The following is a 22,076-nucleotide window of genomic DNA, read 5'->3' as shown; positions in this document are numbered from 1 at the left end:
GGACATATAGTTCCTCAAAGAGGTTTACGGCAGGGGGATCCCTTATCTATTTATCATGTGTACTGAGGCTTTGATTGCAAATATTAAGAAGGCTGAAAGGGGTAATCAATTCACGGGAATGAAGGTTGCCAGAGCTTGCCCTTCGATTTCTTATCTGTTGTTCGCAGACGATAGTCTTTTTTCTGCAAGACACAGAAGGAAGAATGTCACACTATCCTTAGGATCTTGAAGGAATATGAGTTGGTCTCGGACCAACTGATTAATTTTCAGAAATCTTCGATTCAATTTGGACATAAGATTGAGGAGTCCACTAGACAGGAGTTGAGAGACATCCTAGGGATACAAAATTTAGGAGGGATAGAATCATATATGGGTCTGTCGGAGAGTCTCGGAGGATCCAAGATACAGGTTTTTGGATTTGACCAGGACCGTTTGAATAATAGGGTGAATGGATGGACGTTTAAATTTTTTTCCAAAGGTGGAAAGGAAGTAATCATTAAATCAGTAGTCACGGGTTTGCCTAACCATGTGATGTCGGTTTATCGGTTACCAAAGGAAACGGTGAAGAAATTAACGAGTGCGGTATCAGAATTTTGGTGGAGCTCAGGGGGACATACAAGGGGTATGCACTGGAAGTCATGGGACAAATTATGTACAAATAAGGACGAAGGAAGTCTGGGTTTTAAGGACATAACGGATTTCAATACGGCTATGCTTGGAAAGCAATTGTGGAGGCTGATAGAGAAGCCTTCAACTCTTTTTGCTAGGGTTTTTAAAGGGCGGTACTATAGGAATGCCTCACCCCTAGAACCGATCCGTTCATACTCCCTGTCGTATGGTTGGAGGAGTATTGTATCTGCTAGATCTCTGGTTAGCAAATGACTAATCAAAAGGGTGGGAACAGGGTCCTCTATCTCTTTATGGAGTGATCCATGGCTCCCAACCTGTTGTAGGCACAGGGGGGCGGGTAGCCCACGAATTGATTGAATGATGGATCCGAGGCTTCAACCTAAAAACAAAGAGAACTGATTTTTATGAGTTATAGAGTTTTTATGATGAGAACAGAAAAAAAATATGAATATGAATCAAAACGATAATATGAATAAAAACAAATAGAAAAGGGATAGATTGATGGAGATGAGATCTTTGTTGCTGGATGTGTATCACTCTCAACAAGGATCGATGGATGGAAGATGAATGAAGATGGAACCGGTTTTGCTGGATGTGTATCACTCTCAAGATCGATTAATGGATGGAGATGGGATGATGGACGCCACAAAGATCTATGAAAGGGATCCTTGATAAGTCAAGTTGCTCCAGAGTTGTTTCTCACACACTCAAAAGACTTAAGACAATAGTTTTGACAAAACTAGAAAAACTGATTTTCATTCATAAAAGTTCAAGGGTGTTTTACAAAGACAAACTAATTGAGCTTTATAGGCTCGACTACTGGGACTCTCTAACAGTCATAAAATGACATAAGGAAAGAAATAAAATCGAAATAATAAACTTGGAAGCAAAGGAATTGATGGCTCCTTGAAAACTAGCCGTTGGAGGCTTAATGATGAAAATCTTGGCCAAATAAATGTAGATGGTGTTCTTCTTGTATCTGGACGGTTTGAGGGGATAACTAAGCTTCCTGGGAACCTTCTTGATGGCTTGATATGTGCTGAAGTCGTGCACAACTTGTTTAGAAAGTATCTGTTGGAGAGTTATTGCCAAAGACTCCAAATAAGACAAGTTAAAGTAAATGAGAATCTTCCTGATCCAATGGTTGCTGGTGCATGGTATGAACATGTAGAACTCCTCCTGGACACCTAGAATACCTCCTGATTGGTTGAAATGATCTCCTGGTCGCCAATGCCTGGTTTGAAGCTGATTGAACCGGTTAGCTTCCAATTGAGGTAAGTGCAGAACTGGTTTGTCCGGTTTTGGAGATTGGATCATAACTTCTGATTTCCGTGTCTATTTCTCCTGATTTCGGGCTTTCTGGAAAGCCAATACATCTTTCTTGAAGCCCATGGTTTGTTCTGGAGAAGGACACTTCATGGTTGGGTTGAAATCCACTCCTAAGGGCTGATACTCGCTACTGGATGGGGTGGGGAACCTCCAGTTTGTAAAATCCATAACTTTCTGGTCCGTGTAGTTTTTCTTGAAATTCAAAGCCTCAATGACTCCTTGATGAGTTATTCTTCTTGTAAAATTGGTTTCATAGACAAACTCTTTCTGGTTGTCTAGATATAGTCCTTGGACTGAACGTCTATTGCTGGTGTCTCCTAGGTGGCCGGTTTGGGAGGTTTGGTGAGACTCTGGTTGAACCAAAGATTTCAGGGATACAACACAACCACTCGCCTGAGACCAGCAAACAAAAATCAACATGACACTTATCAGGACCTCACAGTGGACTCTTTGATAGATCCAATTTCACGAACTTGGAAGTCGCAAGTAATTCGGGATTTGGTGGATCCCCAGGATGCTCAAATTATTTAAAGTATTCTCTTGAGTAAGACTCGGATGGTGGATAGGAATGGATGGCACTTCACAAATAATGGGAAATATTCGGTTAAATCAGGATATCAATTAGAACGGGTCTATCCGGACAAGGCAAAACCACCAGTGTTTTATGGTCTCACAGTGGATATTCTGAAAGCGTTCTGCTGGGAGGTGAGATGCCCTCCGAATATTAAGCACTTTTTATGGCAAATGGTATCCGGATGTATAGCTGTTAAGAAGAATTTGCAAGCAAGAGGAATGAAGGGAGATATTTGTTGTGTTAGATGTGGAGCTGAGGAGGAATCAATAAACCATGTGTTTTTTGAGTGCCCTCCTGCGCGTCAAGTTTGGGCTAGTTCAAAGATACCGTCTAACCCAGTCTACTTCCCCACTAGTTCTCTATTTACAAATATGGATCATCTTTTCTGGAGGGTACTCCCGAAGATGGAAGATCATCAGTTTGCGTGGATATTATGATATATTTGGAAAGGAATGTATAATAAGGTCTTTAGTAATTTGGATATTGACCCAAGAGATATACTTACGCTTGCAGAAACTGAATCAACACTTTGGGCTGAGGCTCAGGTGATGAAGACTAAGCAGGCACCACAACAGACTGAGGTTTTGAATCGTCAACCGCGGGTCGGTCGTTGGTGTTTTATAGATGGTTCCTGGAAAGATAAAGAACCTTATTCAGGTCAAGGATGGTATAGCATACTTGAGGGCTTTCAGGGATTGATGGGTGCAAGGAATTCTAGGGCATGTCTTTCACCTCTTCATGCAGAGATGAAAGTGTTGATATGAGCAATGTAATGTATAAGGAATTTACATCAGTTTCAGGTTACTTTTGCTATGGATTGTTCTCAAGTGGTAAAGATGGTTTCAGAACCAGAGGAATGGCCGGTGTTTGAGAGTTATATGCATGACATAAAGCTACTGAAGACACGTTTTACTAGTTTAGAGATCATTCATGTACCTCGGACGGAAAATCAAAAGGCGGATAGTCTAGCACGATGTGCTAGAAAACAATCATCTTTCGTCGTTCACATGGATGCAAGAGCGCCTCTCTTCTCTGGAGTACAGACGAGGGTGTGATGGTGGTGCGATTCTCGGTGGCCTTGATTCTCTGCCTCCTCCGACTGTCGGCGTAAGATCTGGGTCAAATCTTAATCTCAAGAGTGGTGATTTTTCGAGAGTGTAGCTACCTCTCTTCTCATTGCTGCCTTGCCTCCCGACGGTTCAAGGGTCTAGTAGCTTCAAGGTTCTTTAGAGCCTCTCCTCGAGAATTTGTTTTCTCTGAGTACGGCGGAGCTGTGGCTCTTCGTTGAGGGCCTCTTTCCTTTGCTTCAAGTGTTAGCTTCCATGGTTTGTCCCTGTGTTGCGGCTTGTGTCTCTTTCTATTGTTCTTTGGTGGTTGAATACTCAGGGTTCTTCGAGGACAGTCCCGCCGTGTTTCCTCCAGGTCATGATGCTAGAGTCTCGCTCACACTCGGATTCACCTGTTTTTGAGGTGTCTACTGACTTTTCCAGATCTTCATCTCCTTCGCAATGCTCCGGGATGCTTCTCTTGACTGATTTGTTGTCTGCACTTAATCTCTGGGTCGCGTGGCCGGACTTAAGACCGCCTGCGCTTGACCATGATACCTGAGTTTCAAAACAAATGTGGTCAGCTTTGATAGTCAGGTTGTGAGCTTCCCGAGCGGTTATTGGTGTTGTCTTCAACGAAGCCCACCTCAGCTTGCACCGGATTGGGTGTTGCCAGCCCTCCGTCGTCGCAGCTTGAGAGAATCTCCGAGTTTGTCGTCGGCATTTCAACACCGTTTTAGCCTACTCTTCGATGCTTAAGGCTCAGCTTCAGGTATCAAGAAATGCTTGTGTAAGGTTCTAATAGCTAATGTTTGTTGCAATAATCTTAGTTCTAAGTGTTGTTCACCTCTGAACACTCTTAGTTCTCTCTAGGTTCTATGGGTTTTTTTATATTTTTACGGCCAATAGAATCTGAATTAGCTTTCGAGCAAATCAGATTTCAATTTGTATTGTGATCAGACATTCATTCAAATTAATGATATTTACACTTTTAGCAAAAAAGAATGAAAGCATATGCCCTTATAATAAATTTAATAATATATTATATATATTATCTTTTTGCATTTGAAATAATGATGTTTTAGGTTATTCACACATATTAAGAAGAATTAAATACTTACATATTATTTTTTGTTGTTTAATAGTTTTATTAACTTCCTGATATAATTTGACCAAATATATTTTACACTTAATTTTATATTTTAGTTTTAAAACGAAAAGCATTAATTAAAACCTAAAAAATCAATTTCAAAGAAAACAAAAAAAAATTGGAACATTAATCAAAATTTTATAGTATTATTTATTGAAAATGTCTTTTGTTACTTATAGTGAGATATTTCTTCTCATGAAATGCTAATCTAATAATATATCGATTGTAAATCAAGATAATGTTCTCATCTTATAATAATGTAAAAGAAAACATGAAGTATAAGAGATAGAGTTGAAAAAGGAATTTAATGATAAAAATATATATATATTTCCAAAAACAAAACGTTTGTCAGCTAATAAAAGGAGAGGTGGTCTTCTATGAAAATTGTAAAGTAGAGGGGTATAAACGTAAATCTGGAATGTGAAAAAGGATTAGTTTAATCAAACAATCATCACCCTCGCTTGGAGATTGAGATTGCGATTGCGATTGCGATTGCGATTAGGGTTTAGACGAAATCGGAGACGATGACTGAGATTGCGATCTTGCTTAAACGGAAATTGGAATCTTCAGGAAGCTCAGGCGCAGCTCCGATACAGAGTTTCTCCAAGGTTGATTACGGTCGCAATCCATGGGATGACGATGAGATTGATCCTGTGATCGAGAAGGAGTACAACCGTCAATTTTTAGAGTCCGACGTAAGCTCTCTAGAATCTTTTTATGTTAAAATTGATTGGTTTTTGATCGAATTCATGTTAAAAGTGTTTGGCTTTGATCAAATTTATGCTAAAATTGATTTGACTTTGATCGAATTGATGTTAAAGTGATTGGCTTTTGCTATGATTATCTTAAAGTATTGCTTTTTGAATGTGGGCAGGGTTTCGATGTTGATTACTTCTATCTTCCGTATGGTGGTGAACTAGTTCCTCACTTAGTGGAAAACAAGTATGATTACCCATATGACATCGGCTTGTCTACTTGTTTAGTAGACTTGGACTTCACTGTTACAATCTTGAGAAGGTAAACAACAGTTAATATCTGAGCTCTTTATCCATGACATGGATGGTGAACTTGTTTGATCTTGTAGGGAACAAGCCTCAAACTGGCTGCTATAAACAAATACAACGATGAGCTGATGTTTACTCGGTGCCTCTATTACTACATAACGTTGGAGGCCATTGATACATCCAGCAACTCTCTTTGCAACTTTCAGACGTGTGTTTTCAAAGATTTCCTTCCGGAACAGGCATCCTTTGTGGCACAGACCGAAATTTCCAGACTAAAAGGTATATATATAACTAGACTAGTCAAAGGTGGTTCTCTTGTCTAATATTATCTTTCTCCAGTTTTCAATATCTTGTCTGGAATATCTGGTTATTAGTTCCTAGCGGCCCTCGACTTACGTTTACTGGGCCTGAGAGAAGATGGAAGGAGGATGGAGTTGACGATTATTACAAAGGTAAAATGCCCAAGTGGTTCACCAAAGATGAGATGGCTGCAATTAGCAATAAGGGGCAGTTTTATGAGGTATGCTAACTTTACTTCATCTGAATGATTGGGTTTGATTTATGAGATATCTGATTCACTCAAGGCTTCACAGTTGCAAGAATCAGACTTGCAAGGACATGAGTGGCTTCATATGTATGCGGAGTTTGCTTTTCACTATAAGTGGATGGCACATGAGGTAGGTTCTTCTTTAATCTAGTGGCTTCTCACTGATGGTTTTTTCTTTTGCCATAACTTTGAGTTTGTGTGTTTTGTAGAGCGACCTGAGGCCATTTCTACCATTGGAAATCAAGAAGGTAACTATACAAACTAAGGAAGAGTCGCTGCCATGCATGAAGCTCAAGGCCAACAATGCCATCTTCTACATTATCTTCAAAGGCAATGGTGATCCGAGTGGTGCCCCTGTGGAGTACCAAGCGGTTGTAAGAAAGACCATGGATGGGAGTCCTGGACACATTTGCTTGGAAGTCGACTGCTTGGCCTACAAATCCAGTTGAATGAAAATTTTCTTCCGAGGCTAATAAGATCTGATGTGTTTATTATCTTTTAGTTTTGTAAGTGGTGCACTATATCGTGGAGGACATAACCTTGGTGGTGTGTATGTTATCTACAGTTTGGAGCTTCCCTCCTAATATCTATTTTATTAAATTAAAAGTACATTTTTAGGAAGTGTTTGAAAACATATATAACAGTAAAAAAATATAATATTGTTTGAAAACATGGATAACAATATATTAAGAAAAAAAAGTAATGGACTTATGTTATCAAGAGAAATTAGAAGTCCATTTTATTATGAAAAACTATATATCTATGCACACCTTAGAATATACGTAAATGGTCTAATCTAATTACCTAAAAATATAATTTGTCTAAAATAATCATAAAACAAAATTTAAACTTTATATAATTTTTTCAAATCAAAATATTAATCTAAAATTGATTTATATCAAAATTGATTCAAAAATATACATAATATTCAAAAATTGATTTTTACTAAAATATTTTCCAATAACCATTATAAAAAAAATGTTTAAAATATATATAAGAAAAATACAATACAAAGTCCAATTTTAAACATCAACTTAAATTATGGTTTTTATATTTCACATTAAATTTTAAAAATATAATATATATGATTAAATTATGGTTTTTATATTTCACATTAAATTTTTAAAATATAATATATATGATTATTTATATGATGGTACATATAAAATACTATTAGTTATATGATTACTTATATGATGGTACATATAAAATACATTAATTATATGATGACATATACTTATATATATAATAAATATATATATATATATATATATATATATAATAGTGGCATGAAAAATAAATAGCTACAGATTTTGAAAAAAAAAATAAGAAATATGATATTATACTTATAAGAAAAACAAAATAACATTTAATAGAAAATATATAACAATGTCTACTTACAAAAATATATATTTATATAAAAGCTAAAGTAAACACCCGTGCAAGTGCACAGATCAAAATCTAGTTTTATTTAATGCTTATGACCTAAGACATATATCAAAATTAGCAAAAATACTATGTTTTAGGGATGATTGTTTCTTGATTTATGATTGTTTTTGGTGATTGGGAGGGATGGAGTAATTGTCAGGTCATCTTTATGAAAAGAAGAATCACCATGATTAGACCAAAATATGGCAAGGGAAAATACATGGAGCTATGGTTATGGTGGCACAGGGCTTGAGAGCTTTATGGAAGATGCAACAGGAGAATGCCTATTTTTGCTTTTGGCTTGACGAATCAAGTTGAGAAACAGAGGAAGCATCGCCACTGAACATGAGTTTTTTGCTAAGGTTTTTAAGTAACATTCTGACAAAGCAACACATACTAATTCAAGCTCCAAAACAAACACATAAAGATGAGAGCAAACAAGTTTTAGACTCGAGAAATGAATTTTTTTTCAACTGAAACAAGTTCACAACCAAAAGTATCAATCTCGACTGTTTGGTGAAGGCGCAAAATGTGAGAGGCAATCCACTTCCTGCAATCAACAATGATTAAATATACACTTAGCAATACAAATATTCCTATATCAAAAAATTATTTAAAAAATCTGTACCTTTTAGAGTCAAACTTCTCGAGGTGGAAGTTTCGGGAAACAAAAGCGAGAGAGCAAACTGCATGGTTGTGCAAAATCGCGATGAGCATTTTTTCCTTTGTATGGCACCTCAACTAGCATGGTGTCTAGAGATACTCTGAAATAACCCTTATCCCCTAGTTCTGTGCCATGAGTAGATTTCACAAGCGCAATGGTTTCTCTGTCTACAACTTCGATGGCATATATGGAGACCGCATGAGGACATTTATACACAAAATCTATGGATGTAGGTCCTCTGTAAACTCCCTAGCAAATAAGACACACAACACACAATATTAATAAGTTATATTCATTAACTTCTCTACTATAATCTTTCATAAGTTACTAATCCCGCAATGAAATATATATTTAATCATTACTTTTTTGACAAGTGGAGTAATCTGGTAAGAATACAGCCAAAGATGCTCCAATGGGATGAAATTGCAGGTGATATAACATCTCATCTACATAAGTCAATCGCTCAACAGAAGCAATGTGAGCATGAGGATCATCCTTCGGTGGACGGTAAGTTGGTGCTTCTGTTGGTATTCATCCATCCAATATAAAATCTAACCCCCTTTTTAGCTACAGAGTAAGTGTAGCAGTAATGCTTTTCTTGCTCATAGTTCGATAATGCCTTTGCTGGGTCAGCATAATCCACCAAGTACTAAGCATAGTACTCAGTGTACTTTGTATCATACTTCAGAATGAATCTTATGGCACTGATCAACTCTGCAGTTACAACAGCCCAACAAGTGTCTGCAAAAAGAAAGAGAGATGAAAAAAAATCAATTCAAGAGACAACTGCACAGTGCAATCGTTTCTCCATTTACCACTTCAATGCCATATATAGAGACTGCATGAGGACATTTATACACATATTCTTTGGATGTAGGTTCTTAGTAAATTCCCTAGCAAATAAAAATCATTCATACACAAGACTAATAATTTATTAATTAACTTGTCTACTTACTAATCATATAGTGTAATATATATTTTTGATATTATTTTTGATAATAGAGTAATCAAGCAAGAGTATAGCCAAAGATGTTCCAATAGGATGAAACTGCACGTGGTAAAACATCAACTACAAAATTTAATCTATAAACATAGATAATGTGAGCATGAGCACGATACTTTGGTCGACGGTAAGCACATTCATATTTTCAATGTGTTACTTATGGTATACTCCACTCAATACAAATTCTAAGTCTTTTACTATAAAGTAAGTATAACAGTAATGCATTTCTTGTGCATAGTTCGCAAACACACTTGCTTGGTCAACATAGCCCACCGGGTATTTTAGGATGAATCTTATCACATTAATCAAATCATCAGCTATACAACATCCTAACAAGTGTCTGAAAAAGACAGTTGAGAGTGATGAGAAAAAACAACAATTCAAGACAACAAAGCATTATCATTAATTGCTCTAATAAATAAAACGATACTACCATGACCATCTTAATCTCTTATCAGACTCATGTACACTTTCCAATTAATTTTTATCTTTCAAAAATGGTTTGATCTTGTTTATCAAGTCATCAAAGATGTGGAAGGCTGAGATACTAAACAAATCTACATCTTATAAGAAATGGATCAGTTTAAATTGGCAGTAACAAATTATAAAAATGTGAATATATAAACTAGTTTAGGCCTAAAACAAATGTTGGAATTGAAAGAAATTAGGCGCATATTTACATCCATGTCTTATATACAATTTTTTGTGGAGGTATTCATAACTCCTATGTAACTGACATGTTTTTGAGAATAGTCAATTTTTATTATTATTGCATTATATTTTGTTATAGGGAGCTTCATTTATTTTTTATATATTTGAACACAAATGTGGAATGTTTTGTATTCTCAACTCTCAAACTTTTTATTTTCTTTAAAAAAAATTATTTGAAAAATAAATGGTTATAGATAAAGTCATACTATATATAATGAATATCGCAGGTATTCAGTTGACTTAATGCCCAACTAATAATGGAGATGGACAAAATATTTTTGATGATGAAATTTTCACAATCTAGCATTTGTATTAAACATTATGGTTAGAGAAGAAAAAGGAAATCCAAAACAGAATAGTTTTAGAGGGTGTTATTGGATTATTTATTTGCAAAGAGTTATAAAGATTTATATATTGTGATGATTCAAGTGTTATTCAATCAAGACTTTTCAAAACTATGCTAAAATCTAGTGTTATTAGGTTCAGAATTTTACAAAGTCAATAAAAGTCTTGTGTTATTCAATTTTTTTTTTAAATACTGATTTTGCTAATCTCTTATAATCTGTGGTTATTGGTTTATGGATTTTACAAGTTTTTCTTCATAAAATCTATTATCAAAGTATTGCACATTGACCATGTATTCTCAAAGGATTTTATTTATTAAATTGAATTGTTATAATAAAAAGTGTAATTCAACTCTCCTTCCCAAATCTTTTGAGGTGAATTGTTTGTATATATACTCCTAAGTCCTAAACTACCCTATAACACACATCACATCTCACGAAGCTTCTATTCTCGTATAAACTTTAGCAAAAACGTCTCCATTTTTACATCTTTCTCTCAATAATTCATACCTCAAATTCTATCATGTTCTCTGTTTTCCTCAGTAAAAAAATTACAGTATGTTACCTCCAAAATCTGTTTCTTTAATTACCAGAAGATTTATAATTATCAAGAAAAACTGTGTACGATCCAAAACCTTATTACGGGTTGATGATGTTGAAACAACATCAAAAATCCCAGAACAAGAGTTTATAAAACAAAATGACACAATCTAATGCGATACTTGAAGATAACTTTGAAAAAGTTATAATTATCTTCGATTAAAGAATCAGTAATAATCTATAAAACTTTTTAAAAAATAATCTAAGAAATTTAAATATCACTAAAACTCTTTTTAAATTCAGTAAAATATTTATTTTCCAAAATCATCAAAACTCTTTTTAAATTGTAAACCAATAACAACCCCTTAGTAATAGTTATATATTATAGCTTATCAAATTCAAAGAGATCAATCAAATGCCAAAAGGAAGAGAAAAAAAAACTGAATAAAATAAGAAATAGTAATAGGGAAATACAAAATGGATAAAATAAAAAACAAAAATTATTAAGAATTGATCCGTACTATGTCCGACACTGAGTACCAAGGAGCGACGCCGCGAAGCTGCTAGGGTTTTTTCTCTTCTTCCGATCGTCTCCTTCCCCCTTTCAGGTCTTACCTTTGTTCTCTCTCTGCCTCGATTTAAGATCTCTGAGCTTCTTTTTTTTTTTAATTTCGCGCAATAGCTTCTTTGTGATTGAAGAAATCGCTCTAATTTTAGCTGACTTTGCTCTCCAGCTGCGTTAATTAGGGTTGTGGGTATGAATCTATGATGATTTCGAACTCGAAAGTCTGGTACTTTGGAGTGATTTAAGAGGTTTATGATAGTAGTACAGATCTGCTACTTGTTAGGGGGGGTTCTAGATCAAAAAGGAACTCCTTTTTGTATCTTTCCTTTTTTGGTTATAGATGTTTTAAAAAGGGAAAGTGATGAATGGGTTCCTTTTTGTGTGACTAATGATTTCTCAGATGACAGGGGATGTTGTAAAGATCTGTTGAGCTGTTTAGGATTAGATAGTGTGAAACAAAAAGAAATGGATGATGATAATGGGCTTGAGCTCAGCTTGGGTCTCTCATGTGGTGGAGGCAAAGCTAAAGGTACTAACAATGCTGGAACCTCCTCTGAGAATAATCACAATCTAGAAGGAGGAGGAGGTGATAGAAGTGCTAAAGTGATTGATGACTTTAAGAACTTTCTTCATCCAACAACTTCTCAAAGACCAGCAGCAGCAGAGCAGAGTTCTGAACCTCCTCCTCCTCCGCAGAATTTCTTCAATGACCTCTCCAAAGCTCCCACCGCCGACGGTGAAGCTTCCACCAAGCCTCTGTGGGTGGAGGATGAGGTAGTGAAAGAAGCAGGAAGCAGCAAAAGAAAGGAGGAGGCACGTGTTGATATGCACGAGAAGAAGAAGAAGAAGACAAAGGCATCCCATGTTTCGAACGCGACTGATGAAGGATCAACTGCTGATAACGAAGATGTTGCGGAGTCTGAAGCAGGTGGTGGTGGTGGTTCTTCTTCCAACCTCGCAAAGGATGTGGCGGCTCGTCCAACCGCTGATATGGACAACATAGCCGCTGGTCAAAGGAAGAACACTGAAGCGTTAACTACAATCCGCAACATGAGTTACAACGTACCTTTCGCTGTTCATCCACAGAACGTCATCACTGGTTTACCTTACTCCTTACCACCGAAAGAGTCTGGACCACATGCTGCAGCAGCTACAAGTCTGACTCAGCCTACTGCTAATACTGGGAATCTCCCAACCATGTTCGGATACTCACCGGTTCAGCTCCCTATGCTTGATAAGGATGGGATTGTCGCAGTTTCTCAGTCTCCATTTGCTGGAAGAGGTCCATCAAACTCAGGTAAGCAAACATTTCCCTTAAACTGGTGTAGAATCATTACTTGCAAAGTCATTAACTTCTTATTGTCTCCCTAAATCTACGGCGAAAGGCGAGGGGAAACAGCCTGTTGCAGAGGAAGGCTCGTCAGAGGATGCATCAGAACGACCAGCAGGAGACACCAACAACATTAGTACAGCTTTCTCTTTCGACTTTTCCGCCATAAAACCAGGAATGGCAGCTGATGTGAAGTTTGGAGGATCTGGCGCGCGTCCCAACCTACCTTGGGTCTCAACTACAGGGTCAGGCCCTCACGGTCGGACGATATCCGGTGTCACATACAGGTACAACGCGAACCAGATCAAGATAGTATGCGCTTGCCACGGCTCACACATGTCGCCGGAGGAGTTTGTGAGGCATGCAAGCGAGGAGTATGTTAGCCCTGAGTCATCCGTGGGAATGTCGGCTGCCTCGGCTCATACCTGAATAATGTATTGATGTTTGTAAAACAGTATGGGAAAGGGGTTTGTAACTCTCGGTGCCAAAGTTTTAACGGTGCTTTCCGCTATGTTGTGTTTGTAATCTCTCTGCTTTTGCTTGTTTTGTTAGTTGTTACTCAGTTCTACATTTATCTCTTCGCTTTTGTGTACTAGTGGTTGTAGTTTTGTAAACTCTTCTCCTTTTTGTAACATCTCGGAGTTGTGATATTGTGATATGTGAAAAGGTTTAAGAGAATTGATTTTGCTACCTATGTCACCAAAGTTGAATTACCTTTTCCGTCACACATTCGTTTAGAACTCCAGAATTAAGCGTATTTGGGCTGGAGTAGTGAAAGGATGGGTGACCTATCGGAAAGTGATTCGCGATACCGTGCGAGTGAGGCCAAAGCACGGGGAAAGGTCGGACGGTAATTGCAGGGTTAGTAAACAATGATTCCGAGCCTTGGAAAATTAACGGACCGACCGTCAGACAGGATGGGGCCCACGGGCCGAGAGAGCAGGCGTGGATAGCCCATTTGCTGTGGGCAGTCGGGGCGTTATAAGTGGTATCAGAGCTGGTTAGCCATCTCAGTTCTGACCTGAGAGGCGTCTTGACACCTGTCGTGGGCCGCAACGAGGACGTTGCGTTCTTTGAGACGGGGTGAATTGTAACATCCCGAGTTGTGATATGTGAAAAGGCTTAAGAGAATTGATTTGGCTACCTATGTCACCAAAGTTGACTTACCTTTTCCATCACACATTCGTTTAGAATTCCAGAGTTAAACGTGCTTGGGCTGGAGTAGTGAAAGGATGGGTGACCTATCGGGAAGTGATTCGCGATACCGTACGAGTGAGGCCAGAGCACGGGGAAAGGTCGGGTGGTGATTGCAAGATCAGTAAACAATGATTCCGAGCCTTGGAAAATTAACGGACATACCGTCAGACAGAATGGGCCCCACGGGCCGAGAGAGCAGGCGTGGGTGGCCCATTAGCTGTGGGTAGTCGGGGCGTTATACTTTTTTGGGTTAAAATAAATGTTTAATCATCTGTGATATTAGAACCCCACTGATTTAAGAAATGGGCTTTAATACGTTGAAACAAATCTAAGATCATTGGTTTATCAACCATTGTCAAGAGTGAAACACAGATCCAAGCCATCACACTCAATCATGAAAATGGAATTCTATGCAACTGGTGGTTGACTTTCTATACTTTCGGCGAGTGCAAGAAACCTCATTTTATATTTATTTTAAGTTGCATTGCCAATTAATCTGTCAACAACTATCATTTATAAGTAATAAGAATATAATTTTTCTTGGTTATAAGTTAGTGATGGCTTTCCATATAGAAATATTTTGGTAGGGTACTAATTTTTTTTAAATAGTTTCTAGACCAAGAACCAAACTAAAAATCCAAATGTGCCATGCAAGTTGTAATTTTACGTACATATAGATGACAAACAAGTTCCGTATATTCTATAGTCTTGAGTATGTATCGTAGATGACGTAATTTATATTAATCAATCTCTCTAACATAATCTCATTTGCTTCTGCAATAAAACTATTTTAAACCTAAACCTTTCCAAGAAAAATAAGAATAACATCTTCTTACGATGTATCAAAACATCTTCTTCTTCTTTCTGACAACCTTGCACAGCTATTACTATGTCTCTGCTCAGCGTCCTGCTCCTCCGCTCACAAACGGCGACCTCGTCGCCAACTTCGAGCCGAGTTTGGCCGTCGTCACCGTAGTTCTCGCCATCATGTTCTCGCTCACTTTCTTCCTCCTCGTCTACGCTAAGTGCTGCCACATCGATCTCCGGTCAAGAACCGGCGACGGAAGACGGCAAGATCGCCGGAGCATACAAGGAATATTCGTTAACCGGTCAACTAACTCGTCGGACCGGTTCTCCGGTTTAGACAGAACAGTAATCGAGTCACTTCCTCTGTTCAGGTTCTCTGCTTTGAAAGGATCAAAACAAGGGCTTGACTGTTCTGTTTGCTTGTCTAAGTTCGAAAGTGTCGAGATTCTTAGATTGCTGCCAAAATGTCGTCACGCTTTCCACGTCGGATGCATCGATCAGTGGCTTGAGGAGCACGCTACGTGCCCTCTATGCAGAGACAGAGTCTCGATAGACGAAGAGTACTCTGTTTATGGAAACAGCTTCCGGTTCTTGAATGAGTCTGAGGTGAGAGAAGATTCGAGCTTGGAGCTTTACATCGAAAGAGATGAAGAAGTTGGTGAGTCATCGAGATTTAGCATCGGAGATAGTTTTCGGAAGATTCTTAAATTAGGTCATAAAGAGAAACCCTTACTTGATCAACACGGAAACGATAAAGACGAGAGGAAGCTGATGCATAAGTTCAATCATAGGATCATTGTCTCTGATGTTGTGTTCAAGAATCGTTGGAGCAATGTGAGTTCGTCGGATTTGTTGTTTTTGAACTCGGAAATGGTTAGTTCGATTTCGAGCGAGAGATTCTCGCTGGTGGATCGAGTTAAGAGAGGTAATGAAGATGATGGAAGAGGTAGCTTGTGGATCAAGGAAGACAAGAGAATGTTGGAGAACAAGTTGAGTTCGATGAAAACTATGTTGTTGTCGGAAAATGGAGAGTCTGGTTCGAAATCAAGAAGCGTTATGGTCGAGCCAGGAAGAAGATCGGTCTCTGAGATCACTGCAGTTCCTAGACTCAGTATTGCGGTTCATGGAGATTATAGCGGTTCAACCGCATCAACTGCGTTAGAAACGGAGAGAAGACGGCGTTTGTGGCTGCCAATCGCTAGAAACACAGCTCAATGGTTTGCTAATAAAGAATTAAGAAATCAAATTAACAGAACACACCTACACTTTGATGTTTAGTTTTTTTTTTCCTTTTTAAGAATTGCAATTTTTTCAAAGTTAAAGAAGTAATTTATATTTAGTTTTGATCTATCTTCTTGCAAAAAAAAAACACACATGTTAATTAGATCAAAAGAAGATTATTTTTGTAAATACAATGGATTTATATATTTACAAACTTTTGACTCCATACAAATTAATGGATTGAATTATTACTGAGTTTTATTCTGGTATTTCATTTCATAAAATGGTGATCATTGTTTTCAATAAATGGAACATGTCAGCTTACCTGGCTACAGAAGCAACCACGTTCATTTAGAAGTTATTGTTATGACTGCATCAAATTGTTGTGAATGACTGCATCATATCCTTATAACTTTAATACACATGTGTTACATCAAGTTATGAACTACCCCTTGGTTTTGTCTTTTGATATTGTGTGATTCTGTTAACGTTACTAACTCGTGTATATGATATTGAGCAGACTTTATTCGTATTTGAAAAATTTCCAATGAACGAATCATATAATACGAAATAGGTGAATGAGGCCAAAGATTCTTGTGATGTAAGAAATAAGTCATTGCATCATATCATGTGGTCCAACGTTATGACGATTATGAATGGACTGGCAATATTATTGTATATACTATATATTATTAAACTGAACCCCAGGAAATTAATAAAATATGATCAAGCTAAACAATAACTTTCATATGGCTTTAACAAACAAAAACTCTATTATGTGGTATAAGGCTTTCATAATGCTCTAACGAATTATTCGTGGTTTTCATTTTTTGTGTGGTTCATTCTAGCATTTGATTTCGAGATGATATGTATTTTGAAGAGTATATATAATACACTAATGACTAAATTACAAAAAAAAACATCATAAGCCAAACATAATACAAACACATCATGTTACACAATTAGATCCTCTCTCACGGCCTGAGGTATTGTTTCCACTGAGGCTGCAGATACAACCTTCACCTACCTCATGGATGATGATGATTTTCCTAAAGACCGCAACAAACCAAGCAGTCGGATACAGCAGAAACACAGGCCGGTTGTACCCAAACCAATACATGACTCGACCTTGTTTTCCTGGCTTCATAAGCTCTCTTTGACATATTTGTTTTTTTTTTTCCTTTTTCAGATTTAACTGCTCGGTCGCTATCTCTGAATTTAAGAACCCCATGTTGGCTCTCAACATCTTCCTCTGAAACCTACGTCATTAAAAAAGGAGAAACGTGTGCGCTCTCCTAAGCCTCTGAAGACAGCTCCCAGGTCAAAAGCTTGGCTCTGGATTTCTGCAAAGAATATTGTTATCCATTAACATAAAATATTATACTCAGCAGTACAATAAGGCTAAAGCCCAACTTATGAGCCTTAACACAAACTTGAGTAACTAAAACTTGACATATATAACAATATAACAAATCTGGTGGTAAGAATTATACAAAGGTTGGAGCAAATCTTGAATGAAAAGCAAACATACACTTCATGTCTTTGTGTGTGTGTAACATGAATGTGTTCATGGAAAAACACCATCCTCTATAGCTGCCTGTCCACACACATCTCAGATAATATACAGCAGAAATCAGAACTTGGTGTCACTAACACCTTTTTAATCTTCCAAGGGCATGACTCACATTAATAGCTCACCATCTCAGATAATGTTTTGCTTTCTTTGCATCATTTATCTGGAGACATGAATGATGAAGTCCAGCCTCCGGTTCTTTTCCCACTTTCATACCCAGCATTTGTGGTTTCCGGAGGGAAACCTGATTGTCCGACATTTCTTTTTGAGGTACCCGCAGGAGACAGCGAAGTGGATGGCATGTTCACCTGCAGTGGTGTTTCAGTAAATTAAATGGTGTCTTACAATTGACAATGCAATACGGGTTTAAAGAATTTGTCAGGGAACCATGAAGAGTAAACATACATTCTTGTGGACGGGCTGATCAAAACCCAGAGTCCTCCCTGTAGCAGGATTGTTATTTATCTGTGGGCTTGGACCAATGGCCTTACCCGATCTGACACGCTCAGAGACGTCGGCTTCATAAGGAATATTTGGTCCCCCTACAAAACAGAGCATCAATAAAACAGAGATTTTGAGATAAAATAGCTGCAATAAGAAACTTAACATGCCATCAACTAGTGCTAACCTCGATGATTGCTTGTGTCCATTGGCGTCGCACGAGTATTGCTAGACCCAGGAACTGCCTGCAGAAGAAATAACATATTTTGTTAGATAGTAACACGAGATGTGAACTAAGAAAGAAAAAAAATGCGTATACTTCAGATAGAGAAAACTAGATTGATTGATATGTTATACCTGAGACTGATTTCTAGATTTCTGTGCTTGTTGATACTTTATTATAGTCCAGTCAAATATATAGTCCATTTCATATCCTGCATAAGAAGAAAACCGTTAGTTGATGGAGGTAGGTAAACCACTGCTGGTGAATCCTATCATTTTCATTTTCTACATGTACCTTCCCGTGAGAATAAATCACGAAAAAGCCGCTTCAAGAATCCATAATCAGGGCGCTGATCAAATGTCAGCGTGTGGCAGTAATGAAAATATGAAGCAAACTCCACAGGGTGTCCTTTGCATAGAACCTGCAACAAACGAGGTATGGATAATTTAGTCGAATATGGATTTTGAGAAACTAAAGAAAAGTCCACGGGACAACAGAGGGAAACAGACCTCAATAGGAGTTGATATCTTCTTCTCGCAAATTTTGTCATACTTTTGCTTCTTGTCAACAGCCTTAAGACCCTGCCATGGAAGACTAGCAAAAAAAGTGGTTCACGAGAAGAGGACACAACGTAAGCAAGGGAAATGTCAGCTAGTTTCTTTTCAAGTCGGAAAAGCCAACACACCTTCCTCTTAGGAAATACAGAAGCACATATCCAAGAGATTCTAGATCATCCCGTCGACTCTGCTCTGTGAAAGAGAAACCAAAATATATGAGCATACTTAACAAAATGGGAAAGGAAAAAAAAACTGGCAGCATTTCTTACCAATTCCAAGATGAGTATTGCAACTCGCATACCGTGCAGTTCCAGTTAAATTCTTGTTCTCCCTGTATATAATAAATAAATGCAATAAGTTATATAATACGACCTTAAAAACTTAAAAGATAGATAATAAACCATCTGCAGATGGAGCACAAGGTTACCTGTAAGGGATGTGGCGGTTGGTGTTGGCATCACGATATCTCTTCGCAAGTCCAAAGTCAATTAGATAAACCTGACAACAAGAGACTTATCAATAACACCATCCCATTTTCAAAGTTTCAGATGGAGAAAAAGCACCACAGAAACAATACCTGATTAGCTTTCCTGCCTAGACCCATGAGGAAGTTATCAGGTTTGATATCTCTATGCAGATATCCTTTGGAGTGTACATACTCTATCCTCGTTAGCTGTAACAGAAGATGATCAATGTATGAGCCAAGAGAATAGCATAAAGAACAAGACTTGAGCCTTTATACCATTTGGTCAGCTAAGAGCAACACAGTCTTCGAAGAAAACTTCCTCCCACAATACACGAACAAATCCTCGAGACTTGGCCCAAGCAAATCCATCACTAAAGCATTCTCCGTCCCATCAACACCAAACCACTTTATCCGCGGAATCCCACCTAAACACCCACATAAACATTAGTTTCCTCTCAATCTAACAATCAAAGCTCCTCGAAACGATCAGTAACAAGCTTACTTCCTCCTTCGAGAACTCTGTATAGCTTGGCTTCGTAAAGAAGCTGAGGATGCTTCGTCTTGCTATTCTCCTGCCAAAAAAACCAAGAACAAATCATCAGCTACAAATGAAGAAGCAAAAGGAACAGATCCGAATCGTGAAACACTTACGATCTTAACCGCTACGATCTCGAACGAATCGACGTGAGTAGCTGCGGAGAAAGTGATAAACACAAAGGCGTTAATTCCAAAGCTTAGAGGAGGAGAACACACATACACATACACGCACGCACCTAGATAGATCTCTCCGAAGGAGCCGCCGCCGATCTTGCGTCCGAGCTTGTACTTGCCGCCGATGACGCGTTCCATGGCAGCTCTCCGATCAAAAAAACCGAATCTGGGATCAGTTCGTACGCGTCGACGGAGAGAGAGAGAGAGAGAGAAGGAGGATATAGGGTTGATTGAAAACGCGAGGGTGTTTTCGTAATTTTGGATCTGGTCAACTGTGTAGTTAAGGTTCTTTCGTTTTGTTTCCTAAACTGGAGATTTTTTTTTTTTTGACTTTTTCAACTTGTTAAATAAACAGGACTTGTGTTAATTATTTTCACTCTACAAAATCGAGTGATAATTACTCAATGTTTTCTTACGCAATTAATTTATCGACTAATAACTTGATAAATTACGCAATTAGTTGAAGTATATTGATTAACTTGATTAATGTAGTATGTGTATTTAATAACATTAATCACTATTTTTTTCTCTAATAATTGCGTAATTTATCGAGTTTAAGATGAAACTTTACGTAATAAACTCAGTGTATGAGCAATTTGTACAGTTTAAGATGAAACTTTACCGTAATTAAACTGCAACGGTTTCAGCAGGGAACTCTGGGCCTCTCTCTGGCACATGTTTGATGAGCATTTGTACACTTCCTTAACAAATGGAACTATACTTTTGAGCAAATAGCATATCCTTTTTATAGAAACATATCCAGTTTTTACGGATTTATGCATCACATCTATATTATTAAAAGAGAAGTACAAAATAAAATTACCCCTTAATTTTGCAAATTATTTACACTTTCATACCACTAATATATTTAATGATTCTAAATTTAAGTTTTCTTTATTTTTTTTTCAATTTAGTTAATGCAACTAAAATAATTAATAACCTACTTTTTAGGATTCTGTATCTTTTTCTATTTAATTAATGCATATTTCTAAATTTAATTTTAACGAAAAATCATAGCAACAATTATTTAAGAAAATCAATTTGTCATTACTATCACATGGACATTATGGATTTCTTACTTTCAAATATTAAGCCTACTATCATTGATGTACATAACTGTAACCTATAAAATTAGAACTTTCTTTCATATAAACCACAACAATTCATGTTTTTATGTATAAAATTCAAACCAATTATACAAATTAATATATTCATCTATATTATTAAAAGAGAAGTACAAAATAAAATTACCCCTTAATTTTGCAAATTATTTACACTTTCATACCACTAATATATTTAATAATTCTAAATTTAAGTTTTCTTTGTCTTTTTTCAATTTAATTAATGCAACTAAAATAATTAATAACCTACTTTTTAGGATTATGTATTTTTTTCTATTTAATTAATGCATATTTCTAAATTTAATTTTAATGAAAATCATTTTAAGAAAATCAATTTGTCATTACTATCATATGGATATTACGGATTCCCTACTTTCAAATATTAAGCCTACTATCATTGATGTACATAACTGTAACCAGGGCCGTGTCTGGCTTTTTTGGGCCCCCAAGCACAAAATATATTTTTGGCCCTTCAATTACTTATCATGGAAAAACATTAAAATTTATGGGGCAAAGAATTGAACCTCCAACCCTTTGTAGGAAAGAAATGGACAAAGACTAGTAGAACTAACCACACTTTGTTAAAAAAATTAGCCCTTAAAATACTTATACACATCAGGGCCCCAAGCATGTGCTTGATCAGCCTATAGTCAGGCACGGCCCTGACTGTAACCTAGAAGATTAGAACTTTCTTTCATATAAACCACGACAATTCATGGTTTTATGTATAAAATTCAAACCAATTATACAAATTAATATATTCATACGTATGTATTATCTTAGCTATCTTATACCCAAATCGTTTTTTGTAGTATTTCTAAACAAACAAAATCAAAAATATAAAAATCAAAACCATATATAATATCTTTATTTATCTTTCAAAAGGTAATTAAG

The 22,076-nt window shown here is 37.0% G+C and overlaps 4 protein-coding genes across 5 annotated transcripts; 3 read left to right on the top strand and 1 right to left on the bottom strand.

Moving 5' to 3' along the window:
• The first annotated feature begins 5,156 nt into the window (after window positions 1-5,156).
• Window positions 5,157-6,880, top strand: LOC106304132 (UPF0725 protein At4g28920-like). The gene is given in 7 exon segments (XM_013740529.1): window positions 5,157-5,424; window positions 5,604-5,702; window positions 5,705-5,746; window positions 5,814-6,012; window positions 6,108-6,253; window positions 6,327-6,410; window positions 6,490-6,880. Coding segments are annotated over 7 exon segments (981 nt in total). The 5' UTR covers window positions 5,157-5,253; the 3' UTR covers window positions 6,730-6,880.
• Window positions 6,881-11,403: 4,523 nt separating this feature from the next.
• Window positions 11,404-13,515, top strand: LOC106306726 (AFP homolog 2-like). Of its 2 annotated transcripts, none has more exons than XM_013743451.1 (3): window positions 11,404-11,578; window positions 11,936-12,832; window positions 12,921-13,515. In XM_013743451.1, the coding sequence occupies exons 2-3, from the start codon at window positions 12,001-12,003 to the stop codon at window positions 13,292-13,294; spliced, it is 1,206 nt and encodes a 401-aa protein (XP_013598905.1). In that variant the 5' UTR covers window positions 11,404-11,578; window positions 11,936-12,000; the 3' UTR covers window positions 13,295-13,515. The 2 variants fall into 2 exon arrangements, with proteins under 2 accessions (XP_013598905.1, XP_013598906.1); XM_013743452.1 differs by having other exon boundaries at window positions 11,438-11,578; window positions 11,943-12,832.
• A 1,357-nt stretch (window positions 13,516-14,872) lies between these two features.
• Window positions 14,873-16,147, top strand: LOC106306725 (E3 ubiquitin-protein ligase ATL42-like). Its single transcript, XM_013743450.1, has one exon. It carries the CDS (start codon window positions 14,900-14,902, stop codon window positions 16,145-16,147), a length of 1,248 nt encoding a protein of 415 aa, XP_013598904.1. The 5' UTR covers window positions 14,873-14,899.
• A 1,376-nt stretch (window positions 16,148-17,523) lies between these two features.
• LOC106306841 (casein kinase I-like) lies at window positions 17,524-20,308 on the bottom strand. Its single transcript, XM_013743610.1, has 14 exons — window positions 20,124-20,308; window positions 20,002-20,042; window positions 19,853-19,922; window positions 19,627-19,775; window positions 19,462-19,557; window positions 19,312-19,382; window positions 19,154-19,215; window positions 19,013-19,076; window positions 18,837-18,921; window positions 18,622-18,748; window positions 18,462-18,538; window positions 18,292-18,349; window positions 18,069-18,205; window positions 17,524-17,971 (listed from the first exon to the last, which is right to left on the bottom strand). The coding sequence occupies exons 1-14, from the start codon at window positions 20,197-20,199 to the stop codon at window positions 17,819-17,821; spliced, it is 1,266 nt and encodes a 421-aa protein (XP_013599064.1). The 5' UTR covers window positions 20,200-20,308; the 3' UTR covers window positions 17,524-17,818.
• Window positions 20,309-22,076: the final 1,768 nt, after the last annotated feature.

Source organism: Brassica oleracea, chromosome C7 (genome assembly GCF_000695525.1).
Source record: "Brassica oleracea var. oleracea cultivar TO1000 chromosome C7, BOL, whole genome shotgun sequence".
Taxonomy (NCBI): domain Eukaryota; kingdom Viridiplantae; phylum Streptophyta; class Magnoliopsida; order Brassicales; family Brassicaceae; genus Brassica; species Brassica oleracea.
This window is presented reverse-complemented; position numbering and strand designations above follow the sequence as displayed.

Excerpts from the sequence above, each read along its gene's own strand:
- LOC106306726 (XM_013743451.1), top strand. The coding sequence starts at position 12,001 with ATGGATGATGATAATGGGCTTGAGCTCAGCTTGGGTCTCTCATGTGGT. Across the intron at positions 12,833-12,920 it reads AAGAGGTCCATCAAACTCAG|GCGAGGGGAAACAGCCTGTT; the intron begins GTAAGCAAACAT and ends CTACGGCGAAAG.
- LOC106306725 (XM_013743450.1), top strand. The coding sequence starts at position 14,900 with ATGTATCAAAACATCTTCTTCTTCTTTCTGACAACCTTGCACAGCTAT.
- LOC106306841 (XM_013743610.1), bottom strand. The coding sequence starts at position 20,199 with ATGGAACGCGTCATCGGCGGCAAGTACAAGCTCGGACGCAAGATCGGC. Across the intron at positions 19,776-19,852 it reads CAGAGTTCTCGAAGGAGGAA|GTGGGATTCCGCGGATAAAG; the intron begins GTAAGCTTGTTA and ends GTGGGTGTTTAG. Across the intron at positions 18,922-19,012 it reads CTGTATTTCCTAAGAGGAAG|TCTTCCATGGCAGGGTCTTA; the intron begins GTGTGTTGGCTT and ends TTTTTTTGCTAG.